Genomic DNA, 18,640 nt, shown 5'->3' with positions numbered 1-18,640 from the left:
TGAGAAGATGACCCAGTGTATTAGAATAGTATCCAAGAAAGAACACATAACCAGTGTATGAGCACCCAAAATGTTCTTGCTGATCTGTTTTTGGTGCTCCGAGACTGCTGTGCCTACCCCTCTAGCTCAATCTCCCCAACTTCAGTATGAGGGAATTGAACATCCTACCCTTCTATACTGCCATTTTGGGAGTATAAAGTAATTCTGCCAGAGAGGTGAAGTTGCTGAATCACTGAACTTTCAGAGAAGTTATGGGTTACTATATTTTCAGTCTAAGACTTTCAAATTTTTTTTATTTTTTTTAGTATTCTGTAAGTGTAAATGAGAGTAATAGGAATTGTACTGGACACGGTCATATTTTGCATCGAAGAAGTCTGAATCCTCACTGATCAAAGAGAGCCAGATGCAGTAAAACCCCTGATCGTTTTATTATTCAGGGCAGAGCAAAACTCTGGGCCATTGGCATCTGTGCCTTTTCAGGCGCTCATGGGGTAGAAGCACAGCTGTGCCACAGAGGATTCTGAGGAACTTTGCTGAATGCTTTGAATTTCACAGGATTATCAGATATATTTTAAAATAAACAAAAGCACAGATATGAACAAAGTATAGTCAAGGCTTTGAGGGAATGCTAGTTGGATACCACTGGGTAGAGATTAAGGCTCTATCTAGCCATGTCAAAATTCTGAAATCTTAGATTTACAGAGGCAGTGTAGTACAGAGATTGAGACCATTGGCCTGCTCATGTTCTACCTGGATGGATCATGATCTAGCTTGTAACCTTTGGACAATTATCCAACCTTGCTAAGTCTCTTGTTTCCTTATGTAAAATGAAAATAACACTCATAGGGCTGTTGTGAGGATCAAGTGAGCAAATAGATATAAACTATTTAAACCATCTATGTTCCTATTCATTCTTGTCCAATAATTATTATTTCCCTGTTAAGCTTCTGAACACTCTCTAACACTTGACTTGAGAGTAACTGAAAAAGGTCTGCACCTTGACCCAACAGTAGGCTTTGGCATTAGTTTCCTTTTTCTGAGCAGTGTGTGAGATTTCTTAGAACAGTCAGCCTTTGGTACCTGGAAGGATTAACCCTACATCCCTCCTGCACTTTGGGTGGGCAGTTAAGTGAGGAGGATTCTCTACCAGTGGGCACCAAAAAGACCCCTGGTTCATCTGGATCCACCTACCAGTCACCACTGATGCAGGATCTCTTTTTCTTTCCTCATATTTCCTTCCTATTGCATGTCTGTGATTTTATTTTATTTTATTTTTGCTCCTGATAACTTCAATTTAATCCAATCTGGGTGGACAAAGGGCTCTCAGTGCAATTGGCTTTCAATCCTCAAAGATATCCTCACCTTGCCACTGTCTTAGGCCCTTGTGAAACATTCAAGGCTGTCCTCCTCCACCTCGCTGGCAGGGACCACAGTGATCTTTGTATTCCCCACAAGACAAGCACTTGAAATCACTTAGTTAATAGAGAAGAGAAACTTTATATTCTAGTACTCTAAACTGTGAGCTGAGTTAATAGGTCAATTATTATAACTGAACAGGTAAATACTCCAGGGTAAATCTGACCACCAAGTTTATGTAGACTTTATTCCAGTGGGCTGCCCATAGGTTGTGAGTTTTTCTCTCTGTACAATGTTCCTGAGTTGTCTGACATGAGGCACAGACGAAGGTACTCAGGGAGTTGGTGAAACTATTCGGGTGGAAAAGTAGTTGATCAATCTCCCACTTTTTAGGACATTTAAAAGACATATTAATAGAATTTTGAACTCATGGAGACAAAGTGTTGATGTGATTTACTCAAAGTCACATAGATCATCAATGATAGGACTAAGTTGACACTGGCCTTTTTCTTGAATTCCAAGACTCACGTGTACTGGTGTGTGTGTGTGTGTGTGTGTGTGTGTGTGTGTGTGTACATATATTAGAAACACAGCACCTTAACACATTATGATAAACAGTAAATGGAGAGTTGTTATACATATATAACAATGCACATTATTAATCTTTCTTTCTTTAAATGGGTTATTCTGCTTCAAAGTCATGAAAAGCAATTGACTTGCTGAGTCAAACACACAAATCTAATAAAGGAATATAGTGCTGCTGACTTCTGATTATCTGTGTTAAAAAAAAATCTGAATTTAAATTTTATTGTTGGAAACTTAGCTTTAAATTATGGCTGCTTTAGACTGATTACTGAGTTGTAGGTGTCAGTACTCGGCAGACCTGAACACAACTGGAAAGCATTACCTCTCTTTTTATTTGTAAGTCCAATAGGATTTTTATTAGTAAGATAGTGTTTGACAATCCTCTCTCTAGTTTTCGTTAATTGATTCATATACCCTGTTCATAATTTTATTGATTGATATCAATGTTTAACACCATCAATTTTTTTTTTTTTTTTAATATTTCAGCTTACTTTTTTTTTTTTAAACTTTGGGTTTCTTTTATTTATTTATTTATTTATTTTTGGCTGTGTTGGGTCTTCGTTTCTGTGCGAGGGCTTTCTCTAGTTGTGGCAAGTGGGGGTCACTCTTCATCGCGGTGCGCGGGCCTCTCACTCTCGCCGCCTCTCTTGTTGCGGAGCACAGGCTCCAGACGCGCAGGCTCAGTAGTTGTGTCTCCCAGGCCCAGTTGCTCCCCGGCATGTGGGATCTTCCCAGACCAGGGCTCGAACCCGTGTCCCCTGCATTGGCAGGCAGATTCTCAACCACTGCGCCACCAGGGAAGCCCGACACCATCAATTTTTTTATGCATTGTTGAGCACACTATTTCTAGTCTGGGAATTCTGAAAAACAATCAATAAATTATACTAAGTGAAACACTCAGAACATTTTCAATGTTAACCTTTGGCAAGGAGTCTCCCTTTTTGCCTTGAGTACCTGAAGATTGGGTTCCATTAGCAATGCAGTATTTGAAAATAAACGCTGCATATTGCAATGGTTACCCAGTCACATTTCAGAAGTGTTGCAGTCATTAGGGGGGTTATTCTAAAATATGCTGCTGTTCAAATTGAAATCGTGAAAAATTTGGAGTTAGGGGATGCAAATCTTTTAAGAGAGAAAAATATGGTTATGGTCTCTGTTCTTGTAGGATACTTCTCTGGTATACTTTATTAGGTCTTGTATTATGTTAACTGTTAACTATTTGTATTTTGTCAACTGTGTATTTCTTAGGTATTTATACATAATAATTGTATATTATGTTAACTATTTGTGTTAACTATCTCTTCTCCAATTGATTGTTAATTCCTTGATGGCAGGAAATGGTTTACTCATCTTTGAAGTCCAACACCTGCATTTGATAGATATCCAAAATATATGTAGACAGTATGGTTGAATAAAGTAGCACTTCCAAAAGTTACACAATTTCAAGTAGTAGGAGAAATGCAGTGGGAATGTAGCAAGACTGGGAATTAGGATTCTCTTCCTACTGGCTGTGAGACCTAGGAGGAGCTACAGGATTACAATGAGGAGAAACATATCTTCATGCCCCACCCCATCCTCCTGTCCCCTTTCTTCTTCTAGAAAGATCTGGACAAGCAGACTGTACAACCTGCAGGTCAAAGAAGCAAAATCATGTGACCTTCTCAAGGCCATGGTGCCTATGGTGGTGAGACTGGAGGGGCAGTCAGATTTAGTTTACTTGCACCCCCAAAATCAGCTCTTACACAGCAATCCAATCCTAAGGAGATTTTTCTTTGAGTTTTGGAGGCTTTCCAAGTTTAGGAATTGGCCTGAAGGGAATGACATGAAGGGAATGACACTTTTAAGCATTTACTGACTCCATAATTATTACAGTCATTCATTCATTTAGCAAACCTTCATTTTGCTAACACTTTATCATGAAATTACTAAGAGTAAGATCAAGAGATAAAGTTATCTTGCGGGAGATGGTGCAGAGAAAAGAGAACAGAGAAAAGATTTTATGTGTTTCAAAAATTTGTCTGCACCTGACTCTGTTTCCTGAATAGAAAAGTTAACAAATGTGATTCATTGTGGTGTTATTTCATTTGTTTTTAATTAAAGGAGGCCCACTCTATATCCATTGTATAAACATAGCCCTGATGGACTAACTGTACAATTATTGTTTTACTCAGGTCCCTGGAGTATAATACAATGACAAATATCTGAAATTCACCCTCCACCTAAGCAATGTGATCTCTGTCCTGTCACCCACAATTTTAAGCCAGTTCTCAGAAAAGCTATTTAAAACAAAATCTGAAGTATACATAATCATGGTAATGAAAATAAACATTAAGCAAAGGAAGAAATGATAAACATAATCTTTAGATCACATAACTTCTTTGGATGTCAGCTATTTCAGGAACTGAAATGATGTATTTATCATATTCTCATCTGTTCAATACATAATAATTTTAACTATTATGTGTATTGTTTATAACCCATTATCTTGCAATAACAGCTTGCATGGATCACTGCATAATTTAAAAATATAGTGGCTTTTCTTGCCAATATTTGATTTCCAACTTTAAATCTGCTGACTTTATATCTTTGCCATGAACTCTGGGTAAACTTTTTTTATTTCCTAAGGATTTATCTTAGAATGTGCACCTGCCTTTTCTTTTTTCATAAATTAGTTTCCTTTGGCACTGGCTCATGTGATGGCATGTTTTCCAAAATAGAATGACTTGGCTTCTGTACTTGCAAATCAGCTAAATGGGCAGGAATACAAATCTGAGACCCAGGGAAGGTGAAGTGGGTGGGAATAAGGCGCTTGTCTAATTATCTAGATTATGTGATCAATTTAATCTGGAAATCAAATCATTCTGTCTTGAATTACTTATATTACTTTGGGCACATTAATCAAATTTTGTCTTTGTTGGGTATATACTTATTATAGCTAATCAATATGTTCTTTGTCTATGAAGACAAAAATGTGGATTCCACATGGGTTGAATTCACATCTTTTCCTAGTTAGCTTGATTGGGTGGGTTATTGTATTATGTAAACATTTATTTATTTAGTCACCAAGTTTATTGAGGACTTGAAATGTGGCTTGTATAAATTGAGGACTATAAGTTTAAAATGCAAACTGAATTTAAAAGACTTATGAAAAAAAGTAAAATAGTAATTTTTATATTGATTACATGTTGAAGTAATAATATTTTGAATATATTGGGTTATATAAAATGCATTATTAAAATTAATTGTACCTGTTTATTTTAAGTTTTTAATGTAGTTACTAGAAAATCTATGTGACTCACATAATATTTCTACTGGACAGTGCTGCTCTAGAGCAAATCTTCCATTTGTGCATAGAGGCTATTACTTAGAAGTTCATCACAGCATTGTTTGGATGTGTAAAAGAAAAGCAGGCAGCCAAAATATCCATTCATGGGGAAATGGATAAGTACCCTGAAGTATATTTAATGCATGAGTTGTTCCTCTGCTTGGATACTTTACTCTCTTAATATTTACATGTCCTGCTATCTCTTTTCTTTTAGGACTTTACTCAAGTTTCACATTTTTTTTGAAGTATTTTCTAACTACCCTATGTAATACAGTAATGTCCATTTCTGTCTTCAAGGACTCCTCCTGAACAGCTTACCTCTCCTGAGCTTTGCTTTTCTGATAATCCTTGTCATCATCTGAAGTACAATATTCCCTTTTATATATGTCTGATTCCCCCACTAGAGTATCAGTTTCATGAGAGCAAGGGCTTTGTTTTGCTTACCATTGCATTCTTGGTGTCTAGAATAGTGGCTGCAACATATTGAGTATTTAGGAGATATTTGCTGAATGAATGAATGATGGAATACTAGATTTCAACAAAAATGAATGAACTGGATAAATAATAAATATACATCAACTTAGATATGTTCCAAAACTTAAGTAAGATTGACTGGAAAAGAAAATTGCTGAATGAAATATATATGCACACAAATATATGTAGGCACACACACAAAAAATTTATATATATCCATACAAACATGTACACACCCACACATCCCCATATGTATATATATGTGTGTGTGTATATGTATACATGCATATATATGTATATGCATATACACACATATGTATACGAATGTGTGTATACTTGCATATATATGTATGTGCATATACACACATGCATATACATATATGTATACATATGTGCGTATGTATCTATAAAATGGCATTCGTTTAAATAAATTAAACACATGTGTGCATGTGCACATATTCACATGTACACACCTACATAACAGACTGTAGTATAGAAAGCAAATTCTTCAATCAACCTTGCAGAGCCAGGACATTAGTAGCTGAATGGAAGGAAGATGATAACTGACATGAGTCTTTGAATGCTATCTCATAAATAAAAATGTTATTTAGAATCATATAAACTAAGGAGAACTTGGCAGACCTCCCATTTTATGCTGACATCCCCTTTCAACATTTCTGACAGGTGATTTTTCACCTAGCCACTGACTGAATATTTCAGGGGCAGGTATTTTAGCACCTTAGTTATAAATGAGACAATGCATATAATTGGTTAAAATTGTAAACTTTGAATGGATGTCATTTCTTTGTCCAGAGTTGTAAAGGGAACTGAAGCAAGGACCTAAAGAATTCTCTCTTCCTTTAGGTCTAAATGTCCTAAATATGAGAGAATGCTGGGATGAATGGGTTTCACCGTATACAGTGCAAGCTAGGAGTCAGAATGCAGGTAATTTTCAATAGGTGCGGAATGAAAAATACAAATGGAAATTTTTCTGAAGAGTGGAAATTTGACTGAGTTTGCTGCCAGATCCAATGTCATCTAATTAATCCAAGGGACAGCTTGTCCTGGCAATCAAAATCAGATGGTAGGCGTAACGGGAAGTGTTACTTACTGGAGCCACAGTAGGATAAAATCATGTCAAAGCTTATGTTTCTCTAGGGACTTTTTTTTCAATTCTGTAATTTTCACCTGGATCCCATTAAAAAAAACAAAACAAAACCCACTCAATACTGACATACTAAGTAAAAGTCCAAATAAATATCAAAGCAAATATAGGTGCCTCAGTGGAGAATTTTAACTTTTACTCTTTGATTTTTAAAAGCTTGAATTTGAATATTTTGTTTATGTATTCAAATTTCTAATCTTCATTCCATCAAAATAAATCAATAAATTACATTTTCATAACCAAACAGTGGCAGAAAGCTGCCCATATTTTATATAGTTCTCAGTGATATACCATATACTTTGGCATTTGGAAATAATGTTTCACTCTTATGTAGGAAATTTATTTTGGACCAAATCAATTAGGAACTATTTACATGGTATAAAATAAAGTATCAGTTCAGTGAAATTTATTAAGAGTTTGCTAGATTTTAGCTTCCTGGGTTCAGTTCAACAAGCATCTTTTAAATGCCTGCCATGTACTGCACAGCGACGTGAGGACACAAAGATAAATTGACTTTGTCCTTGTCCAAGGGAAAGATCTTACAGTGTCTGAATGAAGCATGTGAAATGCTAACATAGAGATGTACCGGAGCTATGAAGTCCAGTGGAGAATCCATCCCCAAATAAAGGTTAGGGAGAGGCTTACTGGACTAGGAGAATTAACTCTGAGAGAGAGTTAGCCACATGAAAAATGGGAGGCAGTGCTTTTCAGACTGAAAGGAGTATGACAAAAGTGGTGTTGTGAGGTCAGTTTTGCCAGGAAAAGAGAAACTCTTCTGTCTTTACTGTATGAGAAAAGCATGGTGAATGCAGGAAACTATAAGCAAGTTTGCATTTCTAGAGGTTAGAATACCTACTATGCACTCTTGTACATCACTTTGCTTACATGGTGACGACAGTTGTAAAAGGGCTGACAGTCAAGATATGGGGCATAGTTAGAGGCTATTTTAATGGTCCAGGGAAGAAATGATGAGGGCAGTGGGCAAGGAAGTTTGTTAAAGAATATTTAGGATAGAAAGTCTGATGGGACTTAAGGCGATGAGTGTGCTGAGTAGGATGAAGAAATTTAGACAAACTTGTAGAGGTCTGGTTTGAGTGATATGTCCTATCTTACTGTGATGTGTCAAGTCAGGTGCCCAGATGATGGATATCAGGATACTAGAGTGGGTAGTTAGAAACTCCCAAGTTTCCTATACATACGTACAGAGGAAGTCCCCTAAGAGATTGTTCTAGATCAAGGATTTATACAAAGGGTCACATGTGTGGTAGAGGTGGTTGCTGAAGAGATTTCTCTGGACAGAGCTGTTGCCTCTCTGTGAGTTCACACCCCTCTGCCTTTAGGATACTGTTTTCTAATTCCATTCCTGGTGAATGGAGCTTCCAGGGGGCCACTTGGGGAAATCTGAAATAGGTTGGCTACAGTTGGAGATGCAGAAGACCAATGGCTGACTCAGACATGAGAAAGTGGCGGTGGACTATGGTGTGACTCCCAAGTGACAAAAGAAGTCTACATAGAGTTGACCAGTTGAGATGATGGGCCAAGCAGAAGTCTGCCGCATTGCAATTAGAGGTATTCCCTGAATTACCAAGGAAGGAATGAGTAGGTGTTTCTTGTGGACCAGATTTGTATCCATGGTACCTGGGTGGGATAGTCTTGGGTTATAGTCAATAGGACAGTCTAGAAGGGTGAGGAGACTTCAGCAGAAAGAGCAAGAGGTGTACTACTGGATTTCAAGGGGCTGAGAACTCTCCATACCCTTCCATCTGAAACAGGGGTCCACTGGTCTGAGTCAAAGAAACATCAGGAAAGCCTGCCCAATAGGAACTCTAAGCTTTAAAAATCTACCAGGCTTACGGGGGCACCAACTTAATGTAGGAATTTCCTGCTAAGCTTAGAGAGTGCTGAGCAGCCCAGCCAACTAGGAAGTGTCCTAACACAGGGGTCCTTAACCCCCAAGCTGCAGACAGGTCCATGGCCTGTTAGGAACCGGGCCGCACAGCAGGAGGTGAGCGGAGGGTGAGTGATCGAAGCTTCTTCATCTGCCACTCCCCATCACTGGCACTACTGCCTGAACCATCCCTCCCACCCCCACCCTACCCCCCGCCACCGTCAGTGGAAAAATTATCTTCCAAACAGGTCCCTGGTGCCAAAAAGGTTGGAGACCGTTGTCCTAACACTTTTTGAGCCTGGTAGGAGGTCCAGCAGCTAAGGGTGTGGTGAGGAAGTCAGCAGGGAAAGGAGAAAGAGGAGAGCCCACCATCCCTCCATTTCCCTAGAGTCTTCCAGCAGAGCTCAGGGAGAGGAGAAATTTGATGTTACATCAAGTTACAATTTTGATTAACGTCTTGGACTAGATAGTCTAATTCATAAGTTGAAGTTCAACTTAAAGAACCTCTAGGACTGCCATTACCTTAGTAAACAAAAAATCATAGTCTATGCAATTTTCACTAAATAATTTTAAATGGGCAGTAGGAAGAAAATAAACTGATTTTGTTGTCCCACTAGTTGTGTTTGTTTGATATACTGGTTACATCATCATTCATTGACATTGGGCCTACAGTAGTGATAATAATTTTAATAGATAAAACTGATGGGTTCTATCTGGGAATTTGTTGATATGTGGGTGGCAGCAGGACATCCAGATTTTTCCAAAAATCCAGATGGATTTTTCCAACAGGGAAGTCACTGAATGAATTTAGACCTAAATTCATTTTGGTCTAAATTTTGGAAAGAAATTAGGGCTAATTCAAGAAACTTTTGTTTATCTCTCTTGAACATTGTTTTTCCTTTTAGCTCTTTATGAGTGATGATTACTTCTGAACCAAGATGTCCACAATTCCGCAATAATCATTGTGGGTTTTTCTGTTTCAATCAAACTTACACATAGCTACCAATATAAACTGTCTAAAATATCATTTTGTTGCTGCCTGAAGAACAGTGACTTCTTTATCAATCATCAATAAAATTAGAAATTCTCAGCAGAATTTCTCAGGTAGAAACCAATTGTCTCTCCATATTTATGTAAACTCATTTCTCGCCACTTCCACATGGAACCACTCCATCTGAGCCCATCAGAACTCCTTATGTTTCATTTATATTTTTGCTGGTCACCATACTGGAACATGCTTTCAACCAAATTCTGCCTTAAATACTCAGTTCAGACACTTTTTTTTCATTTCACTGACGTATAGTTGACTTCTAATGTGTTAATTTCTGTTGTACAGCAAAGTGATTCAGTTATATATATATTCTTTTTCATATTCTTTTCCATTATGGTTTATCACAGGATATTGAATATAGTTCCCTGTTGTTATACAGTAGGACCTTGTTGCTTATCCATCCCATATGTAATAGTTTGCATCTGCTAATCCCAAACTTCCGATCCTTCACTCTCCCGCTCTTCTCCCCCTTGGCAACCACAAGTCTGTTCTTTATATTTGTCAGTCTGTTTCTGTTTAATAGATATATTTATTTGTGTCATATTTTAGATTCCACGTATAAGTGATATCATACAGTATTTTTCATTCTCTTTCTGACTTACTTAGTATGATAACTTCTAGATCCATCCAAGTTGCTGCAAATGGCATTATTTCATTCTTTTATATGGCTGAGTAATATTCCATTGTGTGTGTATAACATGAGTTTCAAGGCGACCAGCATGTTTGTAAGGCCCCTGAGGTTGTAAACAAATCTTTTTGTGGGAATAACAGATACATGGTTTAAATCAGTTTTAATATAGGGTCTGTAACCCAGAAAATAGTTAAGAACAACTGATTTAACCTAAAATCTGATTCATTTTACTGTACCCACAGTTTACTGCTCTTCTCAGCACCTGTGATTTCAGACTCTTTTCTTCCCAGATGCTTTGATGTGCTTGCTCCTTCTCCAGCTATTCCCATTGATTTCTGCACAGCCAGCTGGAACTTACTCTGGGTCCAGAGTAACTCTGGCCACAAACAGGAAGTGTTTCAGCTTCTTCACCCCACATTCAGCTATCATTTCCCAGACTGACCTGAGATGTGGTTTGCCAGGGTTTTCTATTATCTCAGCATGGCTGATTGTTACCTAATGTCTTTGGGTCCCTCCTGAACAATCGTGTGTGCTTGATGATTGAAAGCTCTCTCCATCCCTGGCATCATTGCATTTGGCCGCTTGTGTGCTGCATGACTGTCTCCATTGAACTACTGATTTTCCACTGCCAGGTCCTGTCCTTCTTTTTATAAGCACTACTACTTCATCTTAGGCTCAATATTAACAGTGATGCTGCCGAATAACAACAGCAAGAATGCGGTGCTTACATATGCTAGGCAATACACTTAAAGTTTTATACGTGTTGCCTCATTTCTTCCTGACCACCACCTTATATGATATACATTTTAACAATGACCTTCCATTTAATGGTAGCTACCCTTTCTTGAGAAATCACTGTAATCCAGACATTTTGCTAGGCTGTACATATATTAAATGTAATCCTTACAGACATGTGAAGTAAGTATTTTATCCCCAATTTATAGAAGAGGGAACTGAGAAAAAAAAAAGAGGCTAAATGACTAGGTTTACACAGAGAGCAAACTGATTAAATCTCAGGGTCTACACACTCAGTTCACAGTTAAATAGGCTGGACTATTCCTAAGACCCCTGCCTTACTCTCCCACTAGAACCTAGGACCCCAGTAAATGAGTCTAACCCAGGCCCTGGTTTCTGCCTTATTGTATTTTGTCTGAATATGATATTCATGTACGGGGAGTTTGAGCTATAATACTTGCTCATAGATTGTATGTGTTTTTCAGTTCCTTTGCTGTTCACTCATTCACTTATCCATTCGTCTACTTGTTTGGCATCTATTTATTGGGTGCTTATTCTACATTCAGCATTGTGTAAGGACTAGGGAATCGAGACTAGAAAAGCACAGCTTGGAGACAGACATGCAATCAAATATCATGGTCTAACAACAGACGTAATAAAGGAGAGGAGCCTGAATTTGTGAGTCAGGGCCAGCAGACAGGGGCTAGTGCTTGAATTGGGTCATAAAGGATGACCCAGAGGAGGCACTTCAATCAGAGGCAAGAGAATTTGGAAGGAGCATATGGCAAGTTCAGGGAGCCACAATAGGTTCAGCAAGTGCTGGGATTGAGGCAGGAGATGAGAGAGATGGCACAGGAGGTCAGAACCAGATCACTAGGGACCTTGCATATCCTGCTGAAGAGTGTGGGTTCAAATGAAAGCTTCAGATGAAGCCTGCTATTCCTCCACTATGTAGAATTTATATTAGTAGACAGTAGAAACCACATCTTATAATTTTAGGAAAATATCTCCTATAGCGCCAAGTTAATATTACTTATATAATGGAGTCCCAGTAATGCTGTTGAATGGAAATTTATCATTTCTTAATATGTATTTGCTTAGCAAATGCCCAGAGAGATAACACTATAACATACCCTATCATGTTTGAAATATTCTTTAATTCTTTCTCTCTTTCTGGTCAGCCTAAAAACACTGAAAAGTAGATAGCCTGAGAGATCTGTCTGAAAGACTTACTGATTCTAAATGATGTGTGGAATTATCAGGGGTTAGTGCACATGCAAATACCTCTCTGCTCGGAAAGTTTACCTCCTGTGACGAATTTGATCTTCACCCCGTAAATTCAATCTGCTGACTTGCTTCCTTACATTATTTCTGATTATAGTTTTGGAAATCATTTAGAAAATGATAGTTACTTAAAGAAAGGACCAGGGGAAGTTTTAGGACCAAGTGCTTTATTTCATGTTTCTTAATAAAACCCGATAGCTGCAAAGTTTTGTTGTATTAGGTACTCACTGAAAGAAATATCTGCATTTTCTCACTTCTGCATGTTTTAGTTTGTCTCAGAATTCCCTCAGTGCCAGTCTTTCAACAAGCTGGGGCATTACTCCCGGTTAACCCGCTTTCCCATTTTCTCTGCAGATGTCTACACCCTGCCAAAGGCAGTATAAGGCATCGTGACTCAGGAGACAAAAGAAAAGATGAACACAAGGTTTCTAATGCATCTCCCCTTCTACCTCCAGCTGTGGAGCCTGAGAATGGGGAATTTGTTCTTTGGAGTAACTGAATGTAAAATGCTTTCTTGCTTTCAATGTGGTCCCTCATCTTAGAGCTCATTATTTCTTTAAACATATCTAAAGATCACTTGGTAATTTCATCTTCCTATGCAACTTAAGTACAAGAAAAAAGGTGTTTAGGGTGTTCCAGAGTGTTTGATCCCAAGCTTTCATGTTGTCTCATGCCTCTTCTTGCACTGGTATGAGATAAAAGGAAACCAGTTGTTTTCTTGTTAAAGATCAAGGTGATCAGGATGGCGGTTCAGGACATAACCATGATCGCTGCAGGGAGAGGAGGGGCTGTGTGATGTTTTCCTATTAGGCACAGTATGTCAGATGTATGTAGCTGTCAGAACAGGTCATTTTATGCCTATTTGTGATTTCTCTGTTGTTGTTTCTGTTGCCAGTTTTAAATTCCTGGCATCATCCTCAGTAGGACTGAACAAGGGCTGTTATGAGTGGTCCATTCCGACGGTAAGAGAATAGCTAATGTTTCAGATTTTTACTATGTTGCTGTACTGTTCTTCACAAGTATTAACTTTACTCTTTATCCTCACAATAATGCTGTGAGTTAGAAGATGTTATTCCCATTTTACAGGTGAGAAAACTGAGACACAAGGAGTTTAAGTAACTTACCCAGGTTACATTGCTCATAAGTGTTGGCGGAGCTGGAATTTAAACCCAAATAACAATGACACGAATAGGATGAGGTAAGAGAGGGACCCAGGGCACAAAATTTAAGGAAGCACTCTCTCTCAGTCTCTTGTAAGTGCAGGGTTCAAGCTTGAGAGTAAGTGCCTCCTTAAATCGTGTGCCCAAGGCACTTCTTTGCTGTTAGCCATACTTCAGTCCCAGCCTTGTAAATAACCTTGGTTTGGAGCCTGGGTAGTATTAACCTTCATACCTCCTGTCTCTCTGGTCCTGACCCTTACGGATCAGAGTCAGCCTTCAATGAGGAAGTAGATTGAAGATCCTGAAGAGGGGTCTGTAGGTGCTGAAGAGACTAGCAGAGATAAAGACCTAAGTAGGTATCTTTCTTTAGATTTCTCCCTTGCTCTTGGCTGGGCATTCTTCTCTTGCACTATGTTCCCTGCCACTCTTCTCTTTTATGGCTTTGTCTCACCCCATCCTTCTCCAGTACAGAAAGGAATAAAGATACTCTTCACTTGAGAGGTAAATCTCTGCATCCCATAGAGAAAACATTAGAACAGCATCACAGTGTATGGTGTATCCTCAGTCAGGCCCGGCTGCCCCCAAGTACCTTATTTCATCTCGTCAAGTCCAGACACACTCTGAAATGTGTGTTGGGGTCAAAGATAATCCAAGAATACACATCTATAAGGCATCTCAGGATCTTAGAACAGGGTCTGGTGAAGGGAAGTCAACTTGCCTTAGAGAAAAGGAATGGGTGCCCAAGATTTCAGGGCTATTGCCCTGAAATAGCAGTGAGAACTCTTTTCTTTCCCAAAAACTGTACTCTTGAAAATCCTTTAGTACATGTGGTAGGTTTTGAAAGGTACCAGACTTTTCCAGTTAGCTGACAAATGACAAAATAATCAGTATATCGTTAGAACAAAGAGGTCCTTCTGTTCAGTCCTGTAGAACCCAAGACTTAGGAAACCACTGGGACTAGAGGCGCTAGAGGCTGACAACACAGGAATTATCTCTGGTACTCTTCAGAGATGGACCAACCTACCCCTTGACTCAACAGACCATAGAATAAGCACCTGTGAGCTATTTTGAACACGTGTGGAGGTTATAGTTGAAATGAAGGATGGTGAATGTTATGATCTGGTAGCTTTGTAAAGCTTCTCAGCATCACACTGGAAAGTTCCTGACAGTTCTTCTAGACAAACTTTTAACAGTGAATTGCCAGCAGACTGGTTAATGATGGCTTCTCCTCTCTTATAGACATCATGCCAACAGATCCAAATGGGAAGGACCTCACCACATGGACAAATCCAGCAGCGCTAAGCCAAAGGAAGAACTGAACTGTGAACAAGCATCACTTGCCTCTTTGATCAGGTTCATAAATCTGGGTCCAAGGCGCCATGGCTTGTGTCGATGGCATTGTAGGGAGCTGACAGTCAACTGGGAAGCCCGGTGGGAGGCAATGGCCACCACGTACACAGCATCATACATCAGAGCCGCTTCAGTCTGTGGAGGAAAACACACACCACATCTTCAATTCCACCTTTGCTTAGCTTCCTTTACCTGCGAAATCACTCTGCCTGCTTCCTTATCTTCTATTTTTCTGATCTCAACAGCCATTTATTCTCTAGCTGAACACCTTTCATTCTCCAATAGCTATTTTTCCCTAAAATAATACCTCATATGCCAGAGAAAATTGTAGTCATGGCTCTGCTTTGTTTTAAGTTCTTAAAAAGAAAAAAGAAACGGAACTTGGATCAGCCACAAAAGACTTGACTCAGGGAACAAATATTTTTGGACTGTCTTATGTTAAGCCCAGTGTTAAGATCAACTACATTGAGTTAGAGGCTCAATATTTCAATATTGGATTCTGTTTCTCAGTATTTACCTATCTATCAGTCTATTTACTTGTTTATATTTGGTAGAAAGAAAGTGCTGTGAGTAAAATTAACATGTGATTTTCAGATAAGGATACACATGTTAGGACACTTCCATTTACCAGAGTCAAGAAGGTTGTAGTCATAGAGTGAAATTCAATGGCAGATTTGAAGAGACCTTCTGAAGAACAGACATGTGTAACTTCCTCAGAAAGTATGTACTCTTGTTAGCACTTACTTTCCTGATAGAAATTATAAGTAGTCATTCCTTTGGGGAGATGGACATATTTTTCAACTCCTCATGAAATTTCTCTCATTTGCAAAATTTCACATAATACTCTCAGCATTTTATAAAATATACTGCCCTGTGGTTTTCTTTAAGGATAAAATCTTATAATACTTTCATATTTTACTTGAGGATTTTCATAGCAACTTCAAATATATTAGCTCATTTGAAATTCTCAACAACCCCGCAAAATAAGCAGAATAGATGGATTAAACTATTTATTATGTAGGAAATTGACCTCTAGACAGTATATTGATTTGTGTAGGGTCATACATATAGCCGGTAATTGGATAGTTAAACCAAGAATCTAGGTCTTATAATGAAGACTATCATGCCGTTTTCCAAAATCAGTTGATTTATTCAACATATATTTATTCAACATTTATTGAACATGTCTTGATGGAGGTAGAAAGAGAAAATAAGGGGAACTACATCTTGCATTCTATTAATCTTTGAGTCCAGAGAATATCTCTACTTTGAATACTTATTATCCTGTGCAATCTCTATCACTGCATTTTCTATATAGTATATTTATAGTTATTGTTTTTACATTTCTTTCTTGATAAAAGTGCTCAACTTCATTTTTTAGTGGCTAGCACAGTTCTTGGCACATAAAAGTTGTTTAATAAATGTTTGCTGAAGGAATTAATGTTATTTCATGCTTAAAATAAAATACACTTTTGTGAGAACCGTATAATCCCAAGGTTTTATGATGTATTTCTAAGATTAATTGCTTCACTCATACTTAATATGAGTGATATATAGAAGTTGTGATGGTAATAGTTGTTAAAGCTTAAAAATATTCTGATCATTTCAGTTCAAGACTGATATAATCCATTTTATAGATCAGAAAACTGAAGTTCAGGGAAATTAAGTGACTAGTCTAAGGCTAATCTATTGACAGAATGAGACTGTTAAAAATGTAATCTATCATAATAGCTGACATTTATTGAGCACTCATATGTCAGGTGCTATTTCAAATATTTTGCAAACATTTAATCTTCACCATAACTTCTACTCCTTTATGGATGAAGAATTCACAAGGTTAAATGTTGTCCCCAAACTAGTGGTGGGAAAGCCAAGATTCAAATGCAGGAAGTTGGTGTTAGAGTTTATACTCTCAACCACAAAGCTGAACTGCTTCTAAACCAACTATTTGTCTGGTGATTTAATGACTATAATAATAAGTCAACAGTGGTCAATATCCATTGATGATTAACTACATGCCAGGCACTATAAGCATTTTACACGTTATCTCCTTTAATTACTGAAGTTAAACCTTTGACGTAGGTATTGTCCCCATTTTACAGACAGAGAATTTGAGGCTTGGAGATATAGGAAACAACTTTAATAACTTTCCTAAAGTTATGTAGCCAGTAAAACAAGGAATGAAGATTCCATCTCAGGATGAAAGTTTAGATTTCAGAGCTCATGCCCTTAACCACTATGCTATGGGGACCTGGACCTTTTGAGCAGTGCAATATGACTTTTTTAAACACTTTTGTATATATATTCACTAACTGGCTGATTGATTTGATAGAGAAGTGTGAGGAGAGGAATTCCAATGATCTAACTTTATCATAAACTTAACGTAGAGACTAGGATTTTAATTTTCTTTGTCAAGGTCGTCTCTACACTGGGCCGGGTAATAACAAGGTTCAAAACTATAGGTCTGATCAGTGCTTTCCAAATTCAAGGAAGAAAACCATTTATTCTTAAACTATGCTTCCTTTTGCCATAAAATGTTTTCTTAAATTGAGGAGATATTTAAGTATTTTATAGCACAAATGAACTACCACTGAATTTCCTCCCCTTTTCAGTTTTATGCTGGAGGCCTGCTTACCAAACAGCAACTCTCAAGTCATTTTAGGTAAATGTAAAAAAAACTGGCTTGTGTTCCAAATGTTATCCTTCCAAATATGTTTGTGTTCACATTTTATTTGCATCTAAAGCCTGGAAGAGACCACAGTGCTCAACGCCTGTAAGAGAATCTTTTTGCAACAACATGTATCATGAAACAGGCATATTGAAAGTGGGCTTCTTGACAATGCACAATGTTTTGGTTATTACAATGATGTGCAATAAAGGATTAACTCAGAGGGCTCAGAATGCTCAATCTCTGCACATTCTGAAGAAAGGACTAGCCTTTGACTGGCTTCTGGGAGATTACCTCCTTAGAATATCCTGCCTGATCAGAGTATCTTTGTATCCCTGGGGTCTTGGGTAATGCAAATAATTTATATTAACAGTGTGATTTATGGTGAATGCCTGTTTTTGTTCACTTGGGGTTCTGGACCGTGCCATATCAGTTTGACCTCTGGAGTGGCTGGAGACCAACTAAGGTCAGCTATGTAGATGCTCTATGCCTATGTGACTGACCCTCCCCATAAAATCCCTGGACACCAAGGCTCAGATGAGCTTCCCTCGTGGCAACACTTCATAATGTTGTCACACATCTTTGCTTTGAGAATAAAGCACTGTCAATGCAACTGTCGTGGGAGAGGACCACTAGAAGCTCATGCATGGCTTCTTTTGGACTTGGTCCTTTGTGACTTTTTCCTTTGCTGATTTTAATTTGTATCCTTTTACTGTAATAAACTGTAACTGTGAGTATAACAGCTTTTCTGATTTCTGTGAGTCCTCCTAGCAAATCATCAAATCTGAATGTGGCCTTGGAGACCCCAGTACAAAACAATGAGATGCTATGTCACCTTAGGGATGAGGACTAAAAACATGATATGGCTCTATGGAGTCTCCACATTTTGCTGCCTGCCTGGTATGTAACTGTTGTTGGAGAAAGCTAGAGGAGATAGGGAGACCTAGTCTTTGGAAAGCAAATGAGCA

At 38.1% G+C, this 18,640-nt stretch overlaps 1 protein-coding gene across 10 annotated transcripts in view; it reads right to left on the bottom strand.

Moving 5' to 3' along the window:
• Positions 1–18,640, bottom strand: part of GRIK1 (glutamate ionotropic receptor kainate type subunit 1) — a 425,622-nt gene that overhangs the window by 106,691 nt on the left and 300,291 nt on the right. For all 10 annotated transcript variants that reach the window (XM_082391894.1, XM_082391896.1, XM_082391895.1 and 7 more), the window contains one exon: positions 14,996–15,139. In XM_082391894.1, coding sequence (XP_082248020.1) covers positions 14,996–15,139 — 144 coding nt within the window. The remainder of the gene's footprint in view (positions 1–14,995; positions 15,140–18,640) is intronic.

This window comes from Balaenoptera borealis (genome assembly GCF_965194805.1).
Source record: "Balaenoptera borealis genome assembly, chromosome: 5".
Lineage (NCBI taxonomy): Eukaryota > Metazoa > Chordata > Mammalia > Artiodactyla > Balaenopteridae > Balaenoptera > Balaenoptera borealis.
The sequence above is the reverse complement of the archived record's forward strand: the minus strand, read 5'-3'. Positions and strand labels throughout refer to the sequence as shown.